Raw genomic sequence first — 23,751 nt, forward strand, 5'->3', positions numbered from 1 at the left:
GGGAAACTTGCCGCGTCGGCTACCGCACGCTCTATAAACGCGATGCGTGCGCACGCCAACCGCCTGAACTTTCCGCGTGTCGCTCCGTCTCTGCCTCTCTCTCTCTCTCTCCACCGCTCTGCCTCCCACGCCGCCGCTCCGCCTCCGGCTACCGCGCGTTTGCGCGCGACCAAGCGATCGCTTCGACGCGGAGATCCGCTCCGGCGAGGAGCGCATCCGTCTCGGGACATTTGACACGGCGCACGAGGCGGCGCGGGCCTACGACGCCGTCGCCTGGTGCCTTGGCCGCTCCCGCCGGCAGATGAACTTCCACGACGTCTGGACGCGCGAGCAGGCGGAGATGCTCGCGCCGCCATCGCCGGTCATTACGCACGAGCAGCAGCGGCGCCAATGGGAGCTCGAGCAGCGGCTCCTCATCGTCGAGCGCGACGAGCGCCTCCGCCTCGAGTGGGCGTGTCACGCCGCGAAACCGGGCCTAGTCGTGACAACGCCACATATTTATAACCTTGCGATTATAAACATGTAAGGCTCAAGAAACACATATTTATAAAGCTGAAAGAACACTTTAGTTATTAACTTTTTTATTACACGAATCATGGTACACATTTATTTTCCCTTCCCGTAGTACTACTCCTACGATTTGCCATCATCTCCAAATCGTGCTCACTTCTGTAACAAAAAAATAAAGATGGAAAGGGTGAGTATAAAGTTATACTCAGCAAGTAGTGCCACAAAGAAATAGATAATCAACAGATCAATTGGTATCGACGGATTATCAGGAGTCAAAAGGGATATCAACGAGACATTTAGAACTGAATTAAAGGATTAGAGTAACAACTGAAGATAAATTTGAAAGAGATGGACAAGAAAAATATTGGCATCACACATGACAGCAAGCTTCCCAACCCGGGAGTCACAGGGGTGAATATCCACACTTATACGCTCTGCAGAGGGGTACTCCGACATCGACAGTCTTGACTAGCTCCACCGATGCTAGCCAAGCAGTGCCCTTTTACCCGCTAAACCCCGGACACTCTGACCTACTGATGTCGGTCGCTCCTACGGATCCATCACCGACACGTTCCCGAACAGAGGCCGTTCCCAGCGGAGAACACAGACAGTCCCATACCTGAACTATGACCGGTACAATACGTTTGCCGTCGTGATACCAATACAACATGATCGGAATATTTGCAGGTAAGTGATACAAATCACTATCTTGAGATCAATAACCTCAAGGCTCCACATGAGCTTTCGCAAATAATGCAACTCTAAAAGCCGGAGATGACTACCCGTCTCTCCAACAACAAAATGATCAAACATGACCAAGGATCATGTGCAACAATATTCAGCATGATAACGATGATTCAACAATAGCAATATAATAACAAGGATTCAAGTGATATTCAAACGGAGTTCAAGTGAAGCAGGTTAGCTGAACAGCTACTTGCATGATCAACGAAGATAACAATGGATTAGGATAAGTTACTACTTGCAACAGACACTACTTGCCTTGGTGATAAGATCATGAACCATGTCACCAGCATACGGATCGGTCAATCAGCCGGCAACACCAATCGATCAACTACGGCTGAAATATTCTGTAGCTCACCAACGCCGTATAGGATTGCATGTACATATTCTACGTAAGTGACTAGATTCTCCTCCACGGCAGCATCTCGGTAACGCAGCTCCTTGCCGGCCTTTCTCTCACTGGCGTAACCCCTCTCTCTCTGTATTATTTTCTCTCATCCTCTCTAAGCCTGATCGACGTAGTGTAAGGGTGTGTGAAGTGCAGAAGTGAACTATTTATAGCCATCGGTTGCCGTGATACCACGTAGAGAGCAAACCTGACTCAGCTCGTGGTAGAAAGCCAACGCATAATTTCTCCTCTAGAATCAAGCCACGTTAGCATAGTCTGGACCAATCCGCTCTCGTTACTAGAGTATATATGGATACAGTGAATCTTGCCGACAAGGACACCCAAGCCAAAAGTGCACTTCTATTCCTCTCTCACGTAAGGAAACACAAACTAGTACTACTGTACTAGCTTAGCTACTTCTAATTAGCTCCATCGTTGCATGCCTTGGTAGTACTAGAGGGTCATGCACACAAAACAATCATCTTGTAATTTTTTTATTAGTTCTCTAATTTTTTATGACATGTAAAGTTTAACATTTAATTTAAATACTAAAGATCAGCCAAAATAAAATCATTAGCATCAAATTAACAGATAACTAGAATAAATAACAAGTAGAAAATTCGGGTCACCACATCCTCCCCACCTTATTAGAATTTCGTCCCCGAAATTCCACACCAGAACAAACTTATACTTTCTAAAACTGAGATGCATGATTTTATCTGACTAAAGCATTAGTGAAACAAGAAACTTAGCCATGAAACATGAAAACAAAGTTAGATCAACATACAAGCAATATAAAACGACCGCTTCTAGCTTATGTGCCTAAACTACCCCGTTAGTTAAACCCACATTTGTTTTCAAAATTTTAGTTTTTCATTAGCCTAAGCTCTGATACCCTAAATTGTCACGCCCCGAAACCGGGTCTAATTGTGACAGGGCGCGCCAGTTTCCCGAGGACGTCGCCGCGACGGGGGCGTTCTACGCGTAGAAGGAGGAGGCGGCGGCGGCGAAGAAAACGGCGAGCCGGAAGAAGCGTCGGGCGGAGTCCGCGGTGAGAAAGGCGGCGAGGCCCGAGAAGGCGACGGGGAGGGAGGAGGAGAAGAAAAACGGCACAGGGCCGTCCACCATCATCCTCTCCTCCTCCTCCTCCTTCGAGTGGACTTCTACGCCGGTGTCTGAGACTACTCCGAGCAGCCACTCGTCGGACTACGACTGGGATTCGGAGTAGGATTCGTCGAACTTTTAATATATTTTGTATTTTCAATTAAATTTTCGTGTTTTGTTTGATTAATTTTGAAATGAAAACGGGCGAAGTAGCCGTTCGCGCGGCGCGGCGCGCTGCATAATGGCGGGCCCAGTGGAGGAGCACTTTTTCCGCCCGAGCACGCGCCGCAAAATGCCGCTTCCGGCGGGGCAAGTTTCACCGCAGCGTGCGGTATCTGTTTACAGCGCGGTGGAACCTACGTATAGCGCGCCGATTTTTGCCGCGCCTGTTGGAGATGCTCATGGCGAGAGACTAGAAATTTCGGCAACATATATTTATATCTCTATCCCTACTACTTATAAAAAAATGGTGAAAATCATGCTAGGGAAGATAATTGACACTTTCCAAAACGTAGGCGGCAGGTGATCCTGGTGTCAATGGCGCTTTGGCAATGTAGATCGCGATCGGGAGGCCAAACTCGGGGACACTGGGCGGTCCAATCTATTGGGCGACGACGACGAGCTCTACATGTATGTAAAACTTTGTAAGATAATACTACTTCTATTTGACATGGCAAACAAAAGATGCAATTTTTGAACGTATTTTGTAAGGTAATACTACACCTAGATGCTCTTCCTTCTCCCCCGCTCACAACCATAAACTCCAACTCCGAATTTAGCTCCCGCTCCGGCTCCGGTTCCAGTTCTCGCGTATTGTTTGCATGATTCCAACTTCCATGTTTCCAACTTTTCAATGGGGATTAGAGCACAAACACGTCGGCCGCAAATAATAATTATCGTATAACCAAAAATAGGTGTATTCCATTACACATACATGGGTATATCACATTGCATAATACGTAGTATAGTACAGTAGTACTTAATACATACTGTCAAAGAATACGATGTACAACGTGCTAGTACAAGGCAAGGCATTCGATCGATTGTCTTTTTTTTCTTTCATCGCTGATCATACGGCGGGCCGCGGCGGACGTGGCGGCGCAGGCCGAGGGAGGTGGTCTTGCTCATGAAGCGCAGGTTGCCGTCGAAGACGTCGTTGAAGGCGCGGGAGATGCTCTCGTTCTCGTAGACGCAGCGGATGAACTCCGTCTCCCGCTCGCGCCTGTGCCGGTCGTCGTCGGGGTAGCTGCGGCGGAGGGACTCGTCGTCTAGCTCCAGCGCCCTGATGCACTCGGCGCGCGCGGCGGCTTTGTCCGGGTGGCTGTCGAGGAGGGGCTCGACGGCGCGGCCGAAGTATCTCATGGCCCAGACCTCGTCGCCCCGCCTGAGCGCGCGGACGAATCGCTCGAACCTGACGACGAACAGCGTGGCGGACGCGGCGGGCGTGCTGCCGGTCTCTTCTTTGGCGCCGCCCAAGAACGCCGTCACGTACTCATCCGCCGCCCGCCACCGGCCCTTGGCGAAGAGCGTGTGCAGGTGCGGCAGGTCCAGCTTCAGCCTCGCCTCCTTCTCCAGCGCGTACGCCGCGCGGTGGAGCTTCCTCGACTTGAGGAACGCGTGCACGCGCCGGAGGACGATCCACTCCGACTGCCGGTCGATCGCCATGATCTCTCGCACCAGAGCTATCTCTCTCTTTTTTCCAACGGGGATCGAGAAGGGATGCAGGATGCTGATGGTTCGTTCGCTTCGTTTGTGCATCCCGTCATGGTGGCCTTTTATCGATTCGAGATTCGACTCGCACCGATTCCGATTCAGAGTCTGAAAGCGCGTCGGCTTCAAAGTTGGAACAGAGTCGGTTCCAATCTCCAAATAGCCCTAGTGTCAGTGTGATTGCTCCTTGAACATGGAAGGAGTATAAATTATACTAGGTTGAAATAATTTTAAAGTTTCAGAAAAAATTGAAATAATTTTTTTATATATATCCTAGGTTGACACTTGTTTGTGCAGATTTCGGCATAAAAATCCGGTCATTTGTGACCTACACATAAATTTGAAAATGGAATTTCGTATCTCCGTGAACAGTGCACAACCAATCATTATAGTGTCATTTGAATATTTTATCATTCTTGTGTAGGCCACATACAATCGAATTTTTCTATAAAACTTACACAAATAAGTATCAACATAATATGTATAAAAAATCAATTTTTTAAAGATTTTCAAATAGCAATTTAAAGAAATTTGGTGAAAGCGGGTGCATGTGCACCTGGGTGCATCCCGGTATTTCCCACTAATGATGCGGGACCGTGGGGCTCTACTACAGTGTTCTGCGGGTATGAGGTCAGCCTGGCCAGGTTGTGAAGCCCAATTTGAGCTTCTCACCTGGGTCTAGCTGAGAGTTGTTTTTGGTATGAGGTGGGCACTGCTGAGTTCAACCGACCCGAGCTAAAAAATAAGAAATTGTGAGTTGAGTTAGGTTGAGATGAGAATATCTAATGTGAGCCGAACACACCCATAGTGGATAATGTGGTTGTTTTTAGCACGTACATACTTCATTCGTCCTCAAATGAGCAGGCGGTGGTTTAGTAGTGATCTCCTGCTACTATTTTGCTGTCGAATCTGCTTCATATTTGTACCCTGCAGCCGCAGGTAGTTGTTGATGTTTGGATATTTTATTTACAAGCTATATGCAGAACTTCTGATTTGTTTCTTTGTACTTGAGGGATGTTGTTAGGTCATTCGCTAATGCACTGGATGTTGCTTGGCTAGCATTAGAAAACCAGGATTTGCCACCTATCGAGATATTGTGTTGTCTAATTTTCTTCAACCATCGCTACTGCTAAACACTACCTGTAAATTCTTTCACTTACGTAAAAAAAGAGAAAAATTATCTTCTATCTTTTTTTATTTTTAGCATTGAATTTTGTCCTTTTTAACACACGCCACACGATAGATCGACTTTTCATGAAACAACTTTATGAGCGCGTACCACGTGATGATGTACATGCGAATTTTTCATTTCAACTTTCTCAAAATTTCAAAATATTTGTAACATGCATCTCAAGATAAAGGAAGCATATGCTTTCATGTGCCAAAACACCACTCTCTATTTTTTTCTACCTTCCGTGTTGCCACGGTTTTGAAGTCAAGCCCCCTATGAATTAATGTACTTTGATCAGAAGCATGTGCCTAGACCATTCATAATGATCAAACCTGGCGTTCTGCTGCAATTTTCCATTCGTCCATCCGCTTCAAGAATGCGACCGTGAGAAAAATCAAATTGCCCTACACCTCGATATCTCAGAACCACAAATGTATATGCAGTTATGCACACATGAGACAATGGACATATGGACACAAATGTAAATTCATATGTATATATCATATCCGTCACAACCCTTTGTCATGCTCAAAGCAATCCTAGCCGATATATATGTTCACCAGCATTCCTCTTGGACACACACGCTTAACTATCAGTTAGCAGCTCTCCCAAGTTCTGATCTCAAAAAGTATATACTGAACAAAACACCCACCTGACCTTCATCCATCCAACGATAGTTACCATGGGCAAGCACGCGCCGTCCAAGTCGAACCGAGAGGTGGTGGAGTCCCTGAACGCCTCGCTGGCCCGCGGCGACGCCGCACGCTGCTGATGGCAGACTTAGACTGGTGGTTCCACGGTCCGCGGCGGTGCCAGCACATGCGGCGCCTTCTTACCGGCGAGGCGACGGGCTCCGTGGCGTTCAGGTTCGCACCAACGCAGGTGGCGGAAGTGGGCGGCGCCGGCAACGATGGGTGGGTGGTGGCAGAGGGGTGGGGCAGCGAACATGACTACTGGGTGCACGCATGGTGCCTCCGTGCCGGAGTCATAACAAGTTTCCGGGAGTACTTCAACACGTCGGTGACTGTGAGGGAGCTAGGCCGGCCTGCCAAGGAGGACGTGGTCTGGGCCGTCTGGGAGAGCCAATCGCCGAGGCCTAGGGGCCGCTCCATGCTAGGCCTGGTGCTCGCCATTTGACAAAGCATAGTATGTATATATTGTCAAGGCTGCCCTCAAAAAAAATTATCAAGGCAAAAGATACAATGTGAAAATGATATACAAATATGATTTTGATTTGGGAGGGGAAGAGACTAGTGAAAAGTTAGTTTACTCTGTCAAATACAATGTATAAATGATGTAAAATATAGCTTTGATTTGTGAGGTAAAAGAATTGAAAAACAAGATTGTTCTCACCATCTTTTAAGTTTGACCAAGTTTATTAAATATATGAACATCTAGAATAGTAAATCAATATCAATAGATTTCCCGTAAAGTATAATTTCTCAATATGTCTATTCAATATTGCAGATGTTGATACTTTTCATAATATTTCGTCAAACTTAGTATGGTTTAACTTTTGACTAAACTTATATGCCTTATTTTTTTGGACGGAAGGAGTATGTACACTGTCGTCTGTCGGTTCATGATTTTTCCTTTGCGGTAAAGGGGATAGAATCTGAGAATAATTATTGCCAGCTCTCTGTATCTTGACGCAGTGGACCCGATAACTCGAAAGGTCCATGGGTTCTCGCTACGACCAAGGAGTGGGCACTGAGCCTCCCCCTCTCGCTTCCACAGCGTGTCCCTCGATCCTTGCGGTTAAATTGGAAAATATATAGTGCTAAAAATGTTTGTGGCCCTTGAATTTGGGTCAGGTTCAACAAGAATTTAATTGTTTTATTAAAATTCGATAAAGGTTGTCCAGTGGAATCCTTTACAGCCTTACCAGATCCTAGGGTCCAATCTCTGGATCATAGTTGGATTGTTACCTTGGAAATCTTAGCTAGTACTTTATATGGTATTATTTGGCTTTTTTCCCTCTGAGCAGATATATAGTGTTTGTGATGCACAATATTTTGCTTACATCTATAAGGTTGGAAGGTTTCAGAGAGGATCCTCAATGTTTACATGTTCCTTCTGAACTGATACGAAAAATGGTGACACACACCAGAACCAGCTAGCTTCCAAGATACTTTTTGAAAGCAATATATGAAATATATGTGGTATTACAAAAAAAAATCATAATGGAATAATATGCATTATATCTAATTATACTTTGGGCATATTTCACATCTGTATGAAACATGTCAAATATGATATGTTAGTTTCATTTACATTTCATTCCAAATTCACAATTAAAATTTAAAAATATTCAAAACTTGTCCAAGATTGATCTTGTTTTGAAGATTTTGTTGTTGTGAAAAGATAAAGATGATAAAAAAATTGAGAAACGAACTAAAAAGGATGGGTGGTTGGACAACAGAAATGCAAATGTACGCATTACTCATCAGTCATCAGCCACTTTCGTGTGGCCCAAAACATACGTCATACATTTCATTGAGTGGAAATATAGGTGGGTAGATGTGTGGAGAGATAAGGTGATTGATATTCCCTCTTTCCCAAATTAGGATGCATATTAGTTTTGGTCAAAGCCAAACTTTGTAAATTTTGATTAAATATATATAAATTGTAGCAACATCTATAACATAATCTCAATGCTTGCGGGTCCTCCCTGTCACGCCTCAAAATTTCAGTCTAGATTCAAGCCAGATAAAATTAAAGAATCAAATGAAATTTAGACGCAATAATTCGGCCATAAATTTTGAAACTAGTGAAATTTTCTTGAGTTCCAGTTCTAAACCTTGTCGGCCATACACTTTCGCAAGACACAGATATGAAACCTGCAAAGAACGATTCCTTTTGGAAACGGATCGAACAACGAAATCAATTGCTCGTCAAACAGGTCACGCAGTGGCAGCCTGGTTCCCGCCAACGAGTCAGAAACACTCACGGCCGCCCGATCCTCGCATCCCACGGCCCAGATCGCCCCGCCCGCGTGTCAGCAGTTCCCGGGGAGCAGACGGCGCCGGAGACCACCTCCGATTCGTCCACGTACGTACGTGACGCCGTCGCGCGCGGTATGCTCTGCCGTCATAAATAGCAGCGCCTCCACCTCCTCCGGCTATGTACTACTCCAACTAGCTTCCTTGGAGAAAAGATCGATCGAACGGGCTCGCGATCACCGGCGCCATGGCTCGCGATCGCCGGCGTCATGGCTCGCTCGTCGCTGCTGTTCGGAGTATGTTGCTCGCGGTGCTGCTCGTCGCGGCCACGGCGATTCCCTCTGCTGGAGCGGCGCAGGCGTCGACGGCGACGAAGGGCTCCGGCGGGCCGGTGATCGGCATCGACCTCGGCACGACGTACTCGTGCGTGGGCGTGTACCGGAACGGGCACGTGGAGATCATCGCCAACGACCAGGGGAACCGGATCACGCCGTCCTGGGTTGCTTTCACCGACACCGGCGAGAGGCTCATCGGCGAGGCTGCGAAGAACCAGGCCGCCGCCAACCCGCTCCGCACCGTCTACGACGCCAAGCGCCTCATCGGCCGCCAGTTCGCCGACGCGGAGGTGCAGAGGGACATGAAGCTGCTGCCGTACAAGGTCGTGGAGAAGAACGGGAAGCCGCACGCGGAGGTGGAGGTGAAGGACGGCGACGTGAGGCTGTTTAGCCCGGAGGAGGTCAGCGCCATGGTGCTGACGCGGATGAAGGAGACGGCGGAGGCGTACCTCGGCGAGAACGTGCGGGACGCCGTGATCACCATCCCGGCCTACTTCAACGACGCCCAGCGCCAGGCCACCAAGGACGCCGGTGCCATCGCGGGGCTCAACGTCGTCCGCCTCATCAACGAGCCCACCGCCGCCGCCCTCGCCTACGGCCTCGACAAGGTGGATGAGAAGAAGGAGAAGACCGTGCTCGTCTTCGACCTCGGTGGCGGCACCTTCGACGTCAGCGTGCTCGCGCTCGACGGCGGCGTCTTCGAGGTCCTTGCCACCAACGGCGACACACACCTCGGAGGCGAGGACTTCGACCAGCGAGTTATGGACCACTTCATCAAGCTCGTGAAGCGGAAGCACGGCGTCGACGTCTCCGGAGACGCCCGCGCGCTCGGCAAGCTCCGCCGCGAGTGCGAGCGCGCTAAGCGGGCGCTCAGCAACCAGCACCAGGTCCGAGTCGAGATCGAGTCGCTGGTCAACGGCGTCGACCTGTCGGAGCCGCTCACCAGGGCCAGGTTCGAGGAGCTCAATGCCGACCTCTTTCGCAAGACCATGGCACCCGTCAAGAAGGCCATGGCGGACGCCGGGCTCTCCAAGGCCGACATCGACGAGGTCGTGCTCGTCGGTGGCAGCACCAGGATACCCAAGATCCAGCAGCTCCTCAAAGACTACTTCGATGGCAAGGAGCCCCACAAGGGTGTCAACCCTGACGAGGCTGTGGCCTACGGCGCCGCCGTGCAGGCGAGCATCGTGAGGGGCGACAACGCCGGCATGGTGGTGCTCGACGTGACGCCACTGACGCTCGGCATTGAGACGGCCGGCGGCGTCATGGCGAGCGTGGTGCCACGGAACTCACCGGTGCCGACGAAAAGGACGCAGATGTTCACCACCTACAAGGACAGGCAGACCACGGTGACGGTCATGGTGTTCGAGGGCGAGCGGAGCATGACGAAAAACAACCGGCTGCTCGGCAAGTTCGACCTCACCGGGATCGCGCCGGCGCCGAGGGGCACGGCGCAGATCGAGGTGACCTTCGAAGTGGACGTCAACGGCATCCTCCACGTGCGGGCGGCGGACAAGGGCACCGGCAGGTCGGAGAAGATCGAGATCGTCAGCGCCGCCGACCGCCGCATCAGCCCGGAGGAGATCGACCGCATGGTGCGCGAGGCGGAGGAGTTCGCTGAGCAGGACAAGAAGGTGATGGAGAAGGTGGACGCGAGGAACAAGCTGGAGGCGTACGTGTACGATGTCCGGACGACGGTCGACGGCGAGATGGGACGGAGGATGGACGGCAGCGATAAGGAGAGGGTGGAGGAGGCGGCAAGGGAGGTCAGCGAGTGGATCGACAACGCCAGTTTGGACGCTGAGAAGGACGACTACGTGGAGAAGCTCAAGGAGCTGGAGGATGTCTGCAACCCTGTCTTCGCCGCCGCCTACCAGAAGTCCGGCGGCAGTCAGCACGGGGCCAACGAGGAGGATGACCACGACGAGCTTTAGAATTCCTTTCACTAGCTAGTTTTTTGTTCTTTTTCTTTTGTCTTAGTAAGAATGTAAGATTAGACTTGAACTACGTATTGACATAAATGCATTATTATTTGGCTAGATTTATATTCTGAATTTTCGAACACATAGAATCCCATAGGATTTTCGAAGGAACGAGTTCAATTTACCCTAAGAAGTAAGAACATGGTGAAATTAAAATAAAAAGTCCATGCCCTAAAGAGTTCATCACGAAAATGCTTCAAGAGGAAAACTGACGGCACACCATACAAGATGCAATGTAATGTATATATTGAGAATACGAGGCCAAGAGACCTCATACCACTTCTGTGTTGAACCGTCGCCTACTAACACAGTGCAAACGATATGACGTTCCATAATTCATATTGTGTTTTTTTAGTTCAAATTATGAAACGAAGGGAGTACAAGATGCCTCCCTGCAGTAGTACGTACTGCAACATCTTTAGTATTGTCCAGCCAATATGTATTCGATGAGGTTGGCAAAGCAGCTCATCCCGATTCAGTTATTCAATTCTTATCCCTTCCCCCTCTCAGGATGCTACAGTAGCCCGCCCCGTTGAGAGTCCACCGCTCGCCACCACCATAGCCGGCCCGACCCGGAATCTTCCTCGTCGGCGTTGCCGGCCGGAGAAGAGGATGGAGAGGCACATGGTCGATTGTATATAGTAGTCTAGGCTGTAGATCTTTGTTGTTTACCCAAGTGGAGTCTGCGAGTAGGAGACCGGATCCCCCTGGCCAGATCCGGTCCGTCCTCGCTTCCTTCTTCGCGGCTGCTCTTCTACGGTGGCAGGAGTGGCGGCAGGCGGCGAGGAGGTTGTGCGGCATCTTCGCTAATAAGGCCTCTCCCTTCTTCCCCTGTCATCCGATCTGGGTGCTGGTGAGCAGCAAACAAATCATGGATTTTCTCCTTCCCGGTGCTCGTCCATGGAGGATGGTCGAAGGAAGAAGACGATCCGCGGATGGCTTCCTCAATAAGCTCATCTACCTGGTCTGCTGGCGTCGCCATCATCTACGCTCGCCTCCCCGAGTCCGTGGCAGGTGCTTCGGGTGCGATGGCGGGTCAATATCCTCGTCGCGGTGCAGAGCTGGCCATGCTGCTTCTTCTACCTGGACTCCTATGCTTCTATCCCTTGTTCCAAGCGCCAAGGCGGTGACAGACAAGGGAACTTACAGGGCGGATGGGGTGCGGAAGTGGTATCGGAGTTCTTCTGAAGCAATCTTCTTGAGCAGCACATCGGCAGCGATTTTGCTTGCCGCTATCCATGCCAGTGACTTCTGGCGATGTTTCAACCTCCATCGGAGGCCCTTTCAGAGATTGGAGGCCGCGTTCTGCGTCGACTTTGAAGCAAGTGGTGCCGTCCCCGCCTTGGAGTCCGGCGGCGGCTCTCTGGTCTCTTGCTCATCGGTGGGGATAGAGATGGACCTGATTGCATTTCTTATTCTCTTAGTGAGGTCTTTTCTGCATTTACCAGGGTCCTATGTGTTATTTTTCTATTTCATGAGGACCTTTGTAATACTTTGTACACCCACCGCTTGGAATATATGAAGCTTCTACGCCCTTCGGGGCGCTCCGTGTTCAAAAAAAAAATCAGTTATTCAAGCATAAATACGGTGTGGTTCGACTTGGTAGTAGTGGAAAGTGTGTAAACTGTCGAGTGCACTGCGCTATCAGTAAACCAGGTTCATGAAGGGCCAGGCTGAGGAACATAAGTCCCGTGGAGTGCTATCGCCATCCTTGATCCTTGTCTCTCGCAGAGGACGGCATATCGAAACGCCATTTGCCCTTCGTTGTCCTGAATATGGAAGGGAGAAACGTGCTTTGAATATGTAAGAGAGAAACGTGCTTCAGTTAAAACAGCTAAATATATTTAACTAGATGATACCCCGGCGTTGCCACGAAAAACAAAATTTGTGTATGGCATATGCTAAAATTTGGATTGAGTAAGAACACTGAACAAGAGGGTAATAGCAAAATCAAGGGCTAAGAGCAAAGAGAAATGTACAAATTAGTTTAGGAGAAATATCCAATACAAACGAAAAAAGATTCCTACAAAAGTATACTTAGTATTAGGAACAATAGAAGTGAGTAGAATAAATTGATGAACACATCCTTCTGTACTTCCATGCATATGTTAAAAGTGTTTTCACACATTTAGCAGCGTGAACAAGTCTATGTTAAGACTTAAGAATCAGAAACAACAAGAGCACAGGTATACTGCTGCTGACTTATTTCAACAGTTCAATGAATAGACCAAGAATAACTACAATAACTAAACATTCAGACAAACTTAAAAGTTTCAAATAACCAATTAGCCCTGTCTATGTGAGATTACATGTAAAGAAAGGCCAACCATACAGAACTTGCAATACAGATTTGGCGCTGTCCTTTGCCACCGGAATCATCACAAGGTGACTTTCTAACTTTGATTTGTGTCCTCGTCTGCTGATTTGGCATACACAACAACTGCGACGAGAGCGAAGTGGTCGCATCTTGGGACCAAAAACTTTTGATGATCAGAATATAATTTACACATTTACCAAAGAATCAGCAAGGACGTGGTCCGCTAGCACAGCAATCTTCAACATCAGTCATCAGCTGCCTCTTTTGGCCCCAAGGGAGAAAATGACGCTGCACTTCACAGTCCCCTCTGATCGCATGTGAAAGGGCATGGCCTTCAAGGAGGACGATGTGGCAAACCAAGAACAATAAATTTCCTCTAGAGAATTTTCTACGCGTAATACATGTACAAGCTATTTGCAGCAGCGCATGCGATGGAATTCTCAGTGGGGTGCCATGCGAGATGGAGCAACTTCGTCGAGAAGTCTAATGAATTTCCATTGGCATCAACACCTAGATTTTCTCCACCTGTAGCAAATTTGTCTCAGTAATGAAACTAGGTAAACAGGAATTGGTCTACCTCCTAGAAATTACTGAGTCAATGTTCAAACAAAGACACTCACCTCTTCGCACACCACGGGCCATAGAAGTCATCGTCCCTCGTGTGGGTCTGTTTGGATTTGACATTTGACGTCTACATGGTAATTAAGTAAAAGCTCAGGAAATTAAATAAAAACTCAGAAAAAAAAACATAAAACAGCATATTGCATGACTTGGTACCACAACTATAAGTAAAGCAATCTGCATATGATGGAGCAGGAGGCAGTACTACTCAAAGAGTAGCTTCCAGACTAAGACATGCATAAGCTACATAACAGAGACGGAAAAGCAGGTCCTGATTGGGGTCTTGTTTAATCCAATTCGTTTACTTGAAGCACACTTCCAGGTTCAATTCCAAAATGAGAGAATAATACTGTATAAAAGGTTATACCAAGCTCAACAAGCGTACCTCATTGGGTTCCTGCTGGCTTCCAAAGTGGTCACCTCCGTACTACCAGGAGTAGAACCAAAAACACGAAACAGGTTACTGCATTCAAAACAAAAGGTATACAAAATATAGGCATTAGCCAACAGGATTTACAAGTGGAACATTGTACATGTAATCAATAACAAGAACAAGGTACCCATAAGAGCCAGTTGCAACATGACGTCCATCCCCACTAAGACAACACTCAAACTTGTCAAATATTGAGTCGTTCTCATACAGATCACAAAGCTGAAAAAGAGTGATACCATGCAACCAAATTATTTATCGGTCAACACATGGCTGCTTTGTTAATCATTCAATGATAAAATCTCACCCTAGGTCTTAAATGCTCATGGACCTGGAAGGTTGAAACAGGACCTGAATCCATGTTTAGATCCCAAAGCTGACAGAAAAAGTAATAAGAGATTAAACGTGCACTTTTAATAATTGAATTAAATTAATTAAATCAAGCAGGTCAAATAGATCCTCAGAGAAAGATCTGATCTTCAACTATGAAAAAATGAATCCATGTACTGTTGGAATTAACTTGGTACATCATAAATTTCAATGCAAAGATACGGCAGCGAGTAAAGCAGACCGTTAGGATTTGAAATATAATAATATATTAGAAACGAAGAAGTGACATATTTTTAAAGCCACTACATATTGACCAGTTTTACCGAACATTTACTCATATATCTATAAACCAACTACCAGGCATCAGCAGTTAACCAACGCTAGTAATGGGGATAGAGTGAATGCAATAAACGGCAGCCTTGAAATCTATTTCCTGTTAGTTACTTTATAAACAATTTAAAGTAAATAATCCTAGTCATGCTGGTGCAACAGACAAGCTGGTGGCACTGGACCACTTCTGCAACCATTAACATTAGCTGAGTTTGTTTCATATTTCAATACAAGCACTCGAACTTGAACCATATTTAATACTAAATGATACACACTTTTATGCCTGTTCAATATTATGTGAGGCTGACAGGTAGGGCCTAATACATCATGCCAGTGCACATTGCTTGTATTTCCCTACCCAGTTGATCGCTCGATGGTACCAGACATAATAGTACTCTTACTTGAAATGGTGACAAAATTTTAATCTGCAAAACTGAAGTGGCAGCATGGACTTGAACAAATTTGTGACTACTATGCAGCTAGATAAGACCACTGAGATAATGGTACATGAAGAACATAGTAACATACTTTGAGAGTCATATAATCACGGCTAAGGAGATATCTTCCATCCCTTGAAAACTTTACATCTGAAATTGATGCGATTATCTCCGTAAAGAACGATCTTGCTCCAGGTGCTTCATGCTCCTCAAATCTGTTTAAAGATTCTTGTTAACTCAAAAAGCATGCTGTAAGATTTTAGCAATACTGAATATATTCCAATCCTCCAATCATTTTCAGTTATGTCCAGCACAGAAGGATAAAATGTTGCATGGAGCTAGGGATAAGGTACAGGAGAAATACTAACATCTTGGAATGGTTGTCACACAATGCAGACTGTCGCAGATCGATTAGTCGGATAGAACCCTTTGAGCTACTATATGCCAGTGTATTACAATGAGTGGGGTGGAACTCCGCACAAGTAATCACCTCTGAAATTTCAACAGATTACATCATGCAGTGAATATTGATAGCCAAGAAAGGAAGAATACATTAATCTTTTGAAGAAATATGACCTGCTAAAAATTATGTCCTACGAACCAATAACATTTACCAGTACAGCATCCATCGTATTATAAGCCAGTCTAAATGAACAAAGATCCATAATACTCAAACCCTACCGACAAAGCTAATAAACGCTATATGCATATGCTTTGCAAACCCAGGAGCCAAAAGCGGCAAATACCCAAAAAATGCTATATGATACAAAGGCATTCACCTGCTATGTATGATATCCATAGCTTTAATATAGCTTTTGGCTCATAATAAAAGGTTTCATCAGCACCCCAATTAGTTTATTTAAGAGGTTATCAGGCTGAGTAACCATGTCATAGCTATCAGGGACAGTATCCTGATGATAATTCTTAAGTGATAAACAGGGCGGCACAGGTAACTATCACAGTACAGCATAAAATCCACTTAATGATGAAAGAATATTCAGTTATTCACTGTAAAACCTATGTGGAATCAGTACGTCACCATGCGAGAAACATGGCAAGACTAGTAAACAAAGGTAAAGAAACTACAGAAGTTTCATGTTGCAGCACAGGAAAAAATTAGGAGAGTAAATTGAATTACCAGTCAGATCTTCCATGTTTGTAGGCTTCACATCAACAATGTTAAAGCTCTGGCTGTTTATTTCCAGATTCCATAGATTTATTCGCAGATCATCTGCTGATATGAATGTTTCACCATCACTGGGATTAAAAGAGGAAAGATAAATCAGCGCAATATCCACAGATGACAGATCACAGCACTGGACATGAGTTAAAAGTTACAAGGACATGAGCTTTAGAACATTATGTTGCACTACTGTAGCAATATAAAATTAATGAAGTGCTGCTAGGGCATATACTTCTCCAATTCACCGGTCCCACGATTCTGGTTCGCCTAGACGCCTACCCTGGCATGTGCCATATTATATAGCTACACAGGAGACCCCCGAGTTCTATGCACAGGAGATCCTTGCATATAACATGTAAAAAGGAAATGAAAGAACAAGACCAACCTCGGTGATCTCTACCCAGCCCAGCATGCCCTTTGGTACTACTTCCTAGTGATTTCTATCCTGAATCGGGAGCGGTCCCGTTCAGCAGATAAGGATTCGAGCAAATGCGGTAACTATGTGCAGGATATGCATAGATGTTGAGTGCTGCAGATTGGGTAACAGCTACCGTGATTGTTATTAGATAAAGTTATGAATGCTACTGTACTGATATGCGATACCTTAAGGCACTACAAGAGTGATACAAAGAGTTTTTTCTCAATGTTCAGTCGGTAGTAGTAGTAGGTACCTGCTGATACTTACGGTCGTAGAAACACCAACACATTGATTGTTCCACTTTTAATCAACAAACGCTAATTGATTAGAAACTCATTTACAAAATAGTGACTTACAAGGATTGGTGAGTAAACTAGGTAGATATCAATTTTCAAGAAGATAGATGTTGCTAGCTTTGGCATATTCTTATCTTGTTTCTTTAAGGAAAAAAAAACATAAAGAGGAGAAATATAAAAACCTGTAGACAAAAAAAAAGAGGAGTAATGCAGAAGAGATAAGTTGACAAGACTAAAATTCAATGTCGTGGCAAGACCAACCTATTATTCGAAATAGAATTAATATGGTAATCATGAGCATGAGCATATACACGTCGACATCTAGCAGCAAGGTTCACATCTTGACTAGTAGTAACCTGCATGTAGTTTGAAGCGAAGTCAGTTCAACTCAGTAATAGATAAAGAATTATATACTGTTGGCTTCATGCAATAGAGCTGACCATATGTCATGCTCTACAAATAACATATTAATTTAGCATAGTGTAGGTGCTATTACCACAGGTAAACGGAGTGATGGGTAACCTCCAGGTGGAAATAAGAGATCACCATTGAGGCCATCGGACTTTTCTGAACATCCACCATTTGGAAGAGGTACGGAAGTACTGGTACTTGCACGACTAGTGGCACCATTCCCTACAGTAGAAGTGTCCAAAGTCATAACTGAAACTTGCTTTATTTTTTTCTCTTGCACCTGCAAGGGAAGTAAAGCAATAAGTTAATACATATGAAACATCATAACAGACCACCATTCAAAAGTGCAACTTCATCATGGTTCAAATAAGATAATCAGATAGAAGAATGTCTACTTCATTTGTGGTCACAAATGCCCAACGGAAATAGTAAAATGGAAGGAGACATATAGGGGCCTGGACATATGGGCCTAGCACTTTTGATAATTTCAGAGAGTGTTGATGTAAACTTTATAAATTTTCTGGTTCCCACCAATGAAAAGTTATAAATCAACGCAAATACATATGGGCCTACCAGTAGGAAGAGAGAAATCCATTGGCATTACTGCAAATATATACAGTTCATTCACGGTAGGGCTAGACTGCCAGTATATATGAATAGCAAGAAATGATTGACATGCACAAGAGAACTTTTAAATGCGGGCTTACCTTCCAATACTTGATCGTTTTATCGTTTGTGGACAGTAGGAAGAGTGCATTGTTGGCTGACTGGCACCACTTGATTTTGTTGATCTTCTCCTCTATTTCCAAACTTTTGAGGTAGTCAAACTACAGTAATTTCATAGAAATGAAACAGCAAGGGTATTAGCTTCTGTCTTCCAGTAATTTCTGACAAGCAAGAGCAAGTTATGGTGATGCAATGCTTTATTCTACGCTCAGTTGGTGCATAGTGCCATGACTAAGCTAAGAACATATTTTCCATGTGCGGATTTCATCAATTTACTGTGGAACTACAACTTAATGGCAATAGAAAATTTGTATGGCCTACGAGAAGGAGTCCAGATTGATACATACCTCAGGTTCGTGACTCTGAAATTCTGTTTTATAGCGGAACTCAGGATGCCTGGTAATTGGAACATCCTGTCTCTCCAGTTCACTCCGATTAGCATGCTGCTGTAAGATTTGACCTCGTGAGGGCGAAATATTGAAACTGAAACCTACATAAGTTCAACTATGCAGTCCTTACATCTCGAGCATCTGTCCTCTCAAATAAAACAACACGTCCTCCTCTGTCTCCGGTGGCAAGATGATCACCAGATTTATCAAACTCGATGGCAGAGATGATGTCAACTGAAAGAAAACAGCATAGCCAATCACCATACGAGGAAGTACTTATATTGAAATGCAAATGAAGAAAGTGTCCTTAGAATGTAATCCAAGGCTGTGATTGTTTAGCAAGTATCCTAATCCCAAATCTATCCAATAAGCTAATCATAAAATGAACAAGTTTTCTGATTCAGAAAATCAAATCAACCATGCAAATTAAAAGCTTTCATTTAATCACAGGAGATGATCAAATCAACACAGCTACACACACAGACCAATGCAGCATGGACATGTAAAACATTAACTGTGGACAATTTGTCCGATGCACAAGGGCACCATTTCCGTTCAGCCAAAGACATCCAAACCCGACACAAGATTAAAAGCACCGTGTGCCAATGCCAACTCATACTAGGATCATCCTAAACAATCATAAGCCTCCTTCCCTTATGATCAGCACACTAATGCAATTCATTGCAGGTTGCCGCTAAGCCATCATAAGCCTCGCGAAAATTACTAAGCGGCATATCTCCTAGACTATAAGAGCTCACAAGCTCCACATGCTCCTACCACCTTCCTGCATTCCTCTGCAAGACCAAAAATCTGTCTACAGCCGAATTCTTCAGAGCCCGGAGGAAGCCTTGTGAGACAAAGCCCTAAGACTGACAAAACATTCGCTTTTTAACAAGTTGTTGAGAAATAAAAAACGAAACAAGTTCCCACCAGGGGCAGGATGCTAACTAGCGATACTGACTTCAGCTCCAAAAGATTATGGCAAGGCGGCACTCGTCGCCCGAACCACTCATTGATTCTGCGAATACAGCAAAACAAATCTAGCGCGCGCATTCCTTTTTTTTTCCTACGAGCCAGCTAACGGACCGAAAAAGCTCGACTGTCTCCTGGGCAGGAACATCCCCAATCCCGCGGCCACCGATCCTTGACCTATCCTCCCGATCCCCCAGAGAGCCCGAGCAGGGCTCCCCGGCGCGGCCCCGTATCGGAGGCCCCATGAATCGGGCGGATCTCGTGGGGAGGGAAGCGCGAGCGAGCATGGTGGCAAGAGACGTACCTTCCTGCACGTCCTCGCCCGCCGCGCGCTCGCCGAAGACCTGGGCGAACCTCCACTCCAGCGGTGGCTGCTGCTGCTGCTGCGGAGGCGCGGAATCCGCTGCCGCCGCCGCCGCGGCGGGGCGGTCGTCGTCGGAATCTGTGGGATTCATTGCGGCGTGCTCACGCGATCGCGCCGCGGGGGCATCGCACGGGGGATCGGGCCGGGGCGGGGCCGTGTGATGCTGCGGCGGCGGCGGCGACTGCGACGGAGATCGAGTCGAGGAGGGGCGGGGCGGGGAAGTGGTGTGGGGGAAGGGAGGGCTGGGTCGAGGTCTCTCTCTCTCTCCTCTCGTGTCTGTCTCCGTCTGTGTCTTCTGTCTCTAGCCCACCAAGCTTAAGCTATTTTTTCCTTTTTGTTTCCCTTTTTTCTCTCTGATGATGATGACGCTGACATGGTGGGATTCTTCACGTCTTGACCTCGACCAAAAGACGAACTGGTATATGAAACGAAATTAACAAGGGATATCACATTGTGTAATTATTATTATCGAAGTATATCGAGTAGTAAGCGCGGGTCCACCGAGAAACAGTTTCACTTAACCCTGTGATAGACTAGGTTTTCTCTCTTAGGGATGGGTGGTTTCTTCTTTCGCGGTGGGCTGGTCGTGGCGGCGCGCTGGGACCAATGTTTCAACTCCATATGCGAATGGTTTGAGGAGAGGGGGGGGGGTGCCGCTGGATCATGGTCTCCTCGAGAACAAGGCTGGTGGATGTGGAGGTTTGATTTAGGGCTCCATCTCGATCACCTACGAAGGGTTTGGAGGAGGTGTTGGCTTCCTTGTCTACCAAACTGGGGATCTCATCCTCGTGGACAAGGAAGCATCAGGACTGGTGATCAAGGGTGTTGGATCTGATCACGTCATGAAGCCGAAGTGGGTGGTTGTTGACAAAGTGTACATACCCCCGAAGCGGATCATGGATGCACTCTAAAGAGGGATGCAAGATTCATGGGGTTTGCGTAGGTCGACGTCATTCAAATGCATATGAGATAATAGGTTTGTCTGCTTTGGCTCAGAGGGATAGCAGATACAACCGAACCTATTGTCATCACTATGCTAACCACCAAGGTGAAACCTATCCTCTTCGCAGTTCCACTTCATACCCTTGTGAATGGTATAATACTTCATACTCCGTCTTATGACAATGCTAAGTGTGCATCGACGAGTATGGAAGCCAAGGGAGTAAGGGGACTAATGCCCAACAAGAGTGGAGCTTGGGAGAGCACTACAACTTAAAAGGAGAGTAGACAAGTGAACTCATGAATTTCGGTCCAATTTTAATCATAAGAAACACATTTCCAACACTTCTATCATACTTTACATTTGCAACAATGTTTTAACCCGAAAATACAAAAATATTTTCTTTACTTAAACACACACAAAACTCAAACACAACTATCTCTTTACTACTTTTATCTAGTTTACTTAGTTTATTTACGTTAGTTTACTTTCAGTATCTCTTTTACCTACAATCACTAATACGAAACCTTGTGCTTGACAACCACACGGTGAAGTTGGGAACACAAGGCAAAACTTTGCTTTGCAAGATTGCTGGAAGAAGAGAAAGAGGAGACAACTCTGAGCCAATTCCCCGAGAGTTCGATATAAACCCTCGAGTCACCCTTGTAAAAAAAGATACTCTTGCTACAACATTCTGCGCTTGGAGTCCCAACGAATTGACGATATACGCGAGAGTCATCACGTGCCATTTACCTTTGCAAACTCGTTCTTTCAGTCAAACATTGTGTGATTTTTTCGCGCTTCCTTTGCCCTTCCTGCCATTTAGCTGCCTGCCTGCCACCGCCTGCTCTTCTATAAATTTAGCGAGGGCCGCCGGTAGCATATACCTGCAAAAATGGCTGAAAATAATAGAGGGACAATGGTTCACCGGCGTAGGTATGTGTCCAATTACGAAGCATTGCATATGCTCAGAGCGAGAATGGAGGCGGCGCTGGCGGCTCGACTTTCCGCCTCTCCGCATGGAAGTATCCAAGGAGTGCAGACGCTTAGAGCGAGGATGGAGGCGACACTGGTGGCTCCGCATTCCGCCTCTCCGCTAGGAAATAACCAAGCAGTACAGACGCTTAGAGTGAGGAAGGAGGCAGCGCTGGCGGCTCCGCTTTCCACCTCTTCGCATGGTCGTTCATGGCTCATTCCTATCATCCTCGTGCCTGGTGAAGGCGCACCGCCGGTGTCCGACCCCTAGTGTCGAGTCGTTGTTGGAGGAAGAATAGTCGATGGAGGTCTTCATCGCATCGTTGAGCCATGAAGAATGCCATGTGGGTCCCACGGATATCTATTATTCTCTGCCCCACGAGCGCTCCCGGGCATACATGATATACCATGCAAGGAAAAACGCACGTCCAGGAAGGGAGCCCCAGGCTTTGCTGCGGCCTCGGGCTCCGACACAAGCGCACGTGTTGACGATGATAATTAGTTTATTTACTTACTAAATTTTTTGTGTGTACTATGGGAGGACAATATTGATCATGAGCCCTCCGAATGTGATGTGTATCGTGCTTTTGTGTGTCATATGTAATTGAGTTGTTTCATTAATATAGCACCGTTTGCGATCTTCCTCCGCTGGCGGTCCAACAAATTAAAACTATATGTGAAAGCTTTTACCGCACACAGTTAGTAAGAATAAACTATGTGTGCCTAGCCAACTGGCATATGACGAAATTAGAAATCACACACAGCTTTGTTCTGAAAAAACCTTGTGGGATGTGTACATCTAGACTTTAAATAGTAGACCCCTTCCTTCACCTGTGTCAGTCATTTCTAGTCGTTACTTTAGGAGGTATGCTTTGGGGCCCCGACGCCAAATCCCTGCGAGCTGGTACTGTCGGTCGTCGTCATAGTCATGGCGCCCGACAGATCTGTCGGCAGCAATGACACCGACGATTCGACCGAGGTACAGTTCCGAACTTAATTTGGGATACACTCTATTTTGGGATTTGGGTTTTTTAATTCCAATCCTTTCCATTCTACCTTCCCCGTTGCGACTGCGAGGATCTGCATGCTGAGATAAAGCTATGTGTTGAATGCCTGAACATCGTTGTTCAGGAGAATAAGAAAGCAGAGGGAAACCGAAGTTGTTTGAAGAAGAAAAGATGAAGATGAACTACAATTGACATATATATTATCCACTAAGAGAGTTTCTCTCCTCTACAACCTCTGATGTGATGCTAAATGGGGTACCAGGAATGAAATTTTACTGCAGAAGAGGTGTCAGATAGGGTGATCCGCTTTCCACACTGTTGTTTGTGCTTGTTGGTGATTTTCTCCAAGATATTTTAAACAAAGCCATGAATCAGGGTCAACTCACTAGACCAATTCCATGTCCTGCCTACCCTGACTTTCTTGTCATTCAATATGCAGATGATACCTTAATTAGTGGTGGTAAAGGCATATGCAAACCAGCTTATTCTTGGTCTGACATTGGGTATCACTAAACCTTCTCTTGAGTATTTTCTCCCTATGGTTCAGAGGGTGCAAAGAAGACTCTGTGGTATTGCAGATTTTCCAAATTATGGTGGAAAATTGGAAATTGTTAAGTCTACGCTTTCCTCATTACCTAGGTTTTACATGTGCTGCTTAGACATACCCATTACTATTAAAGACCAAGTAATCAAATATATGAGACATTGCTTATGGAGGA

General features: G+C 46.2%; 3 protein-coding genes across 4 annotated transcripts; 2 read left to right on the top strand and 1 right to left on the bottom strand.

Annotated features, from left to right (window-relative positions):
- Positions 1-6,398: 6,398 nt before the first annotated feature.
- On the top strand, positions 6,399-6,764 carry LOC127315338 (senescence associated gene 20-like). The gene has a single exon (XM_051345833.2). The coding sequence runs from the start codon at positions 6,399-6,401 to the stop codon at positions 6,762-6,764; it is 366 nt and encodes a 121-aa protein (XP_051201793.2).
- Positions 6,765-8,789: 2,025 nt separating this feature from the next.
- Positions 8,790-10,838, top strand: LOC127313198 (heat shock 70 kDa protein BIP5-like). Its single transcript, XM_051343750.2, has one exon. It carries the CDS (start codon positions 8,817-8,819, stop codon positions 10,836-10,838), a length of 2,022 nt encoding a protein of 673 aa, XP_051199710.1. The 5' UTR covers positions 8,790-8,816.
- A 2,116-nt stretch (positions 10,839-12,954) lies between these two features.
- Positions 12,955-20,365, bottom strand: LOC127313199 (serine/threonine protein phosphatase 2A 55 kDa regulatory subunit B alpha isoform). 2 transcript variants are annotated; one of them, XM_051343752.2, is made up of 14 exons: positions 20,051-20,365; positions 18,905-19,008; positions 18,733-18,831; positions 18,367-18,486; positions 17,745-17,939; positions 17,510-17,604; positions 16,490-16,608; positions 15,720-15,843; positions 15,443-15,566; positions 14,562-14,630; positions 14,385-14,476; positions 14,210-14,287; positions 13,824-13,894; positions 12,955-13,728 (listed from the first exon to the last, which is right to left on the bottom strand). In XM_051343752.2, the coding sequence occupies exons 1-14, from the start codon at positions 20,199-20,201 to the stop codon at positions 13,592-13,594; spliced, it is 1,578 nt and encodes a 525-aa protein (XP_051199712.1). In that variant the 5' UTR covers positions 20,202-20,365; the 3' UTR covers positions 12,955-13,591. The 2 variants fall into 2 exon arrangements, with proteins under 2 accessions (XP_051199712.1, XP_051199713.1); XM_051343753.2 differs by having other exon boundaries at positions 18,733-18,828; positions 20,051-20,340.
- Positions 20,366-23,751: the final 3,386 nt, after the last annotated feature.

This window comes from Lolium perenne, chromosome 7, assembly GCF_019359855.2.
Source record: "Lolium perenne isolate Kyuss_39 chromosome 7, Kyuss_2.0, whole genome shotgun sequence".
NCBI lineage: Eukaryota > Viridiplantae > Streptophyta > Magnoliopsida > Poales > Poaceae > Lolium > Lolium perenne.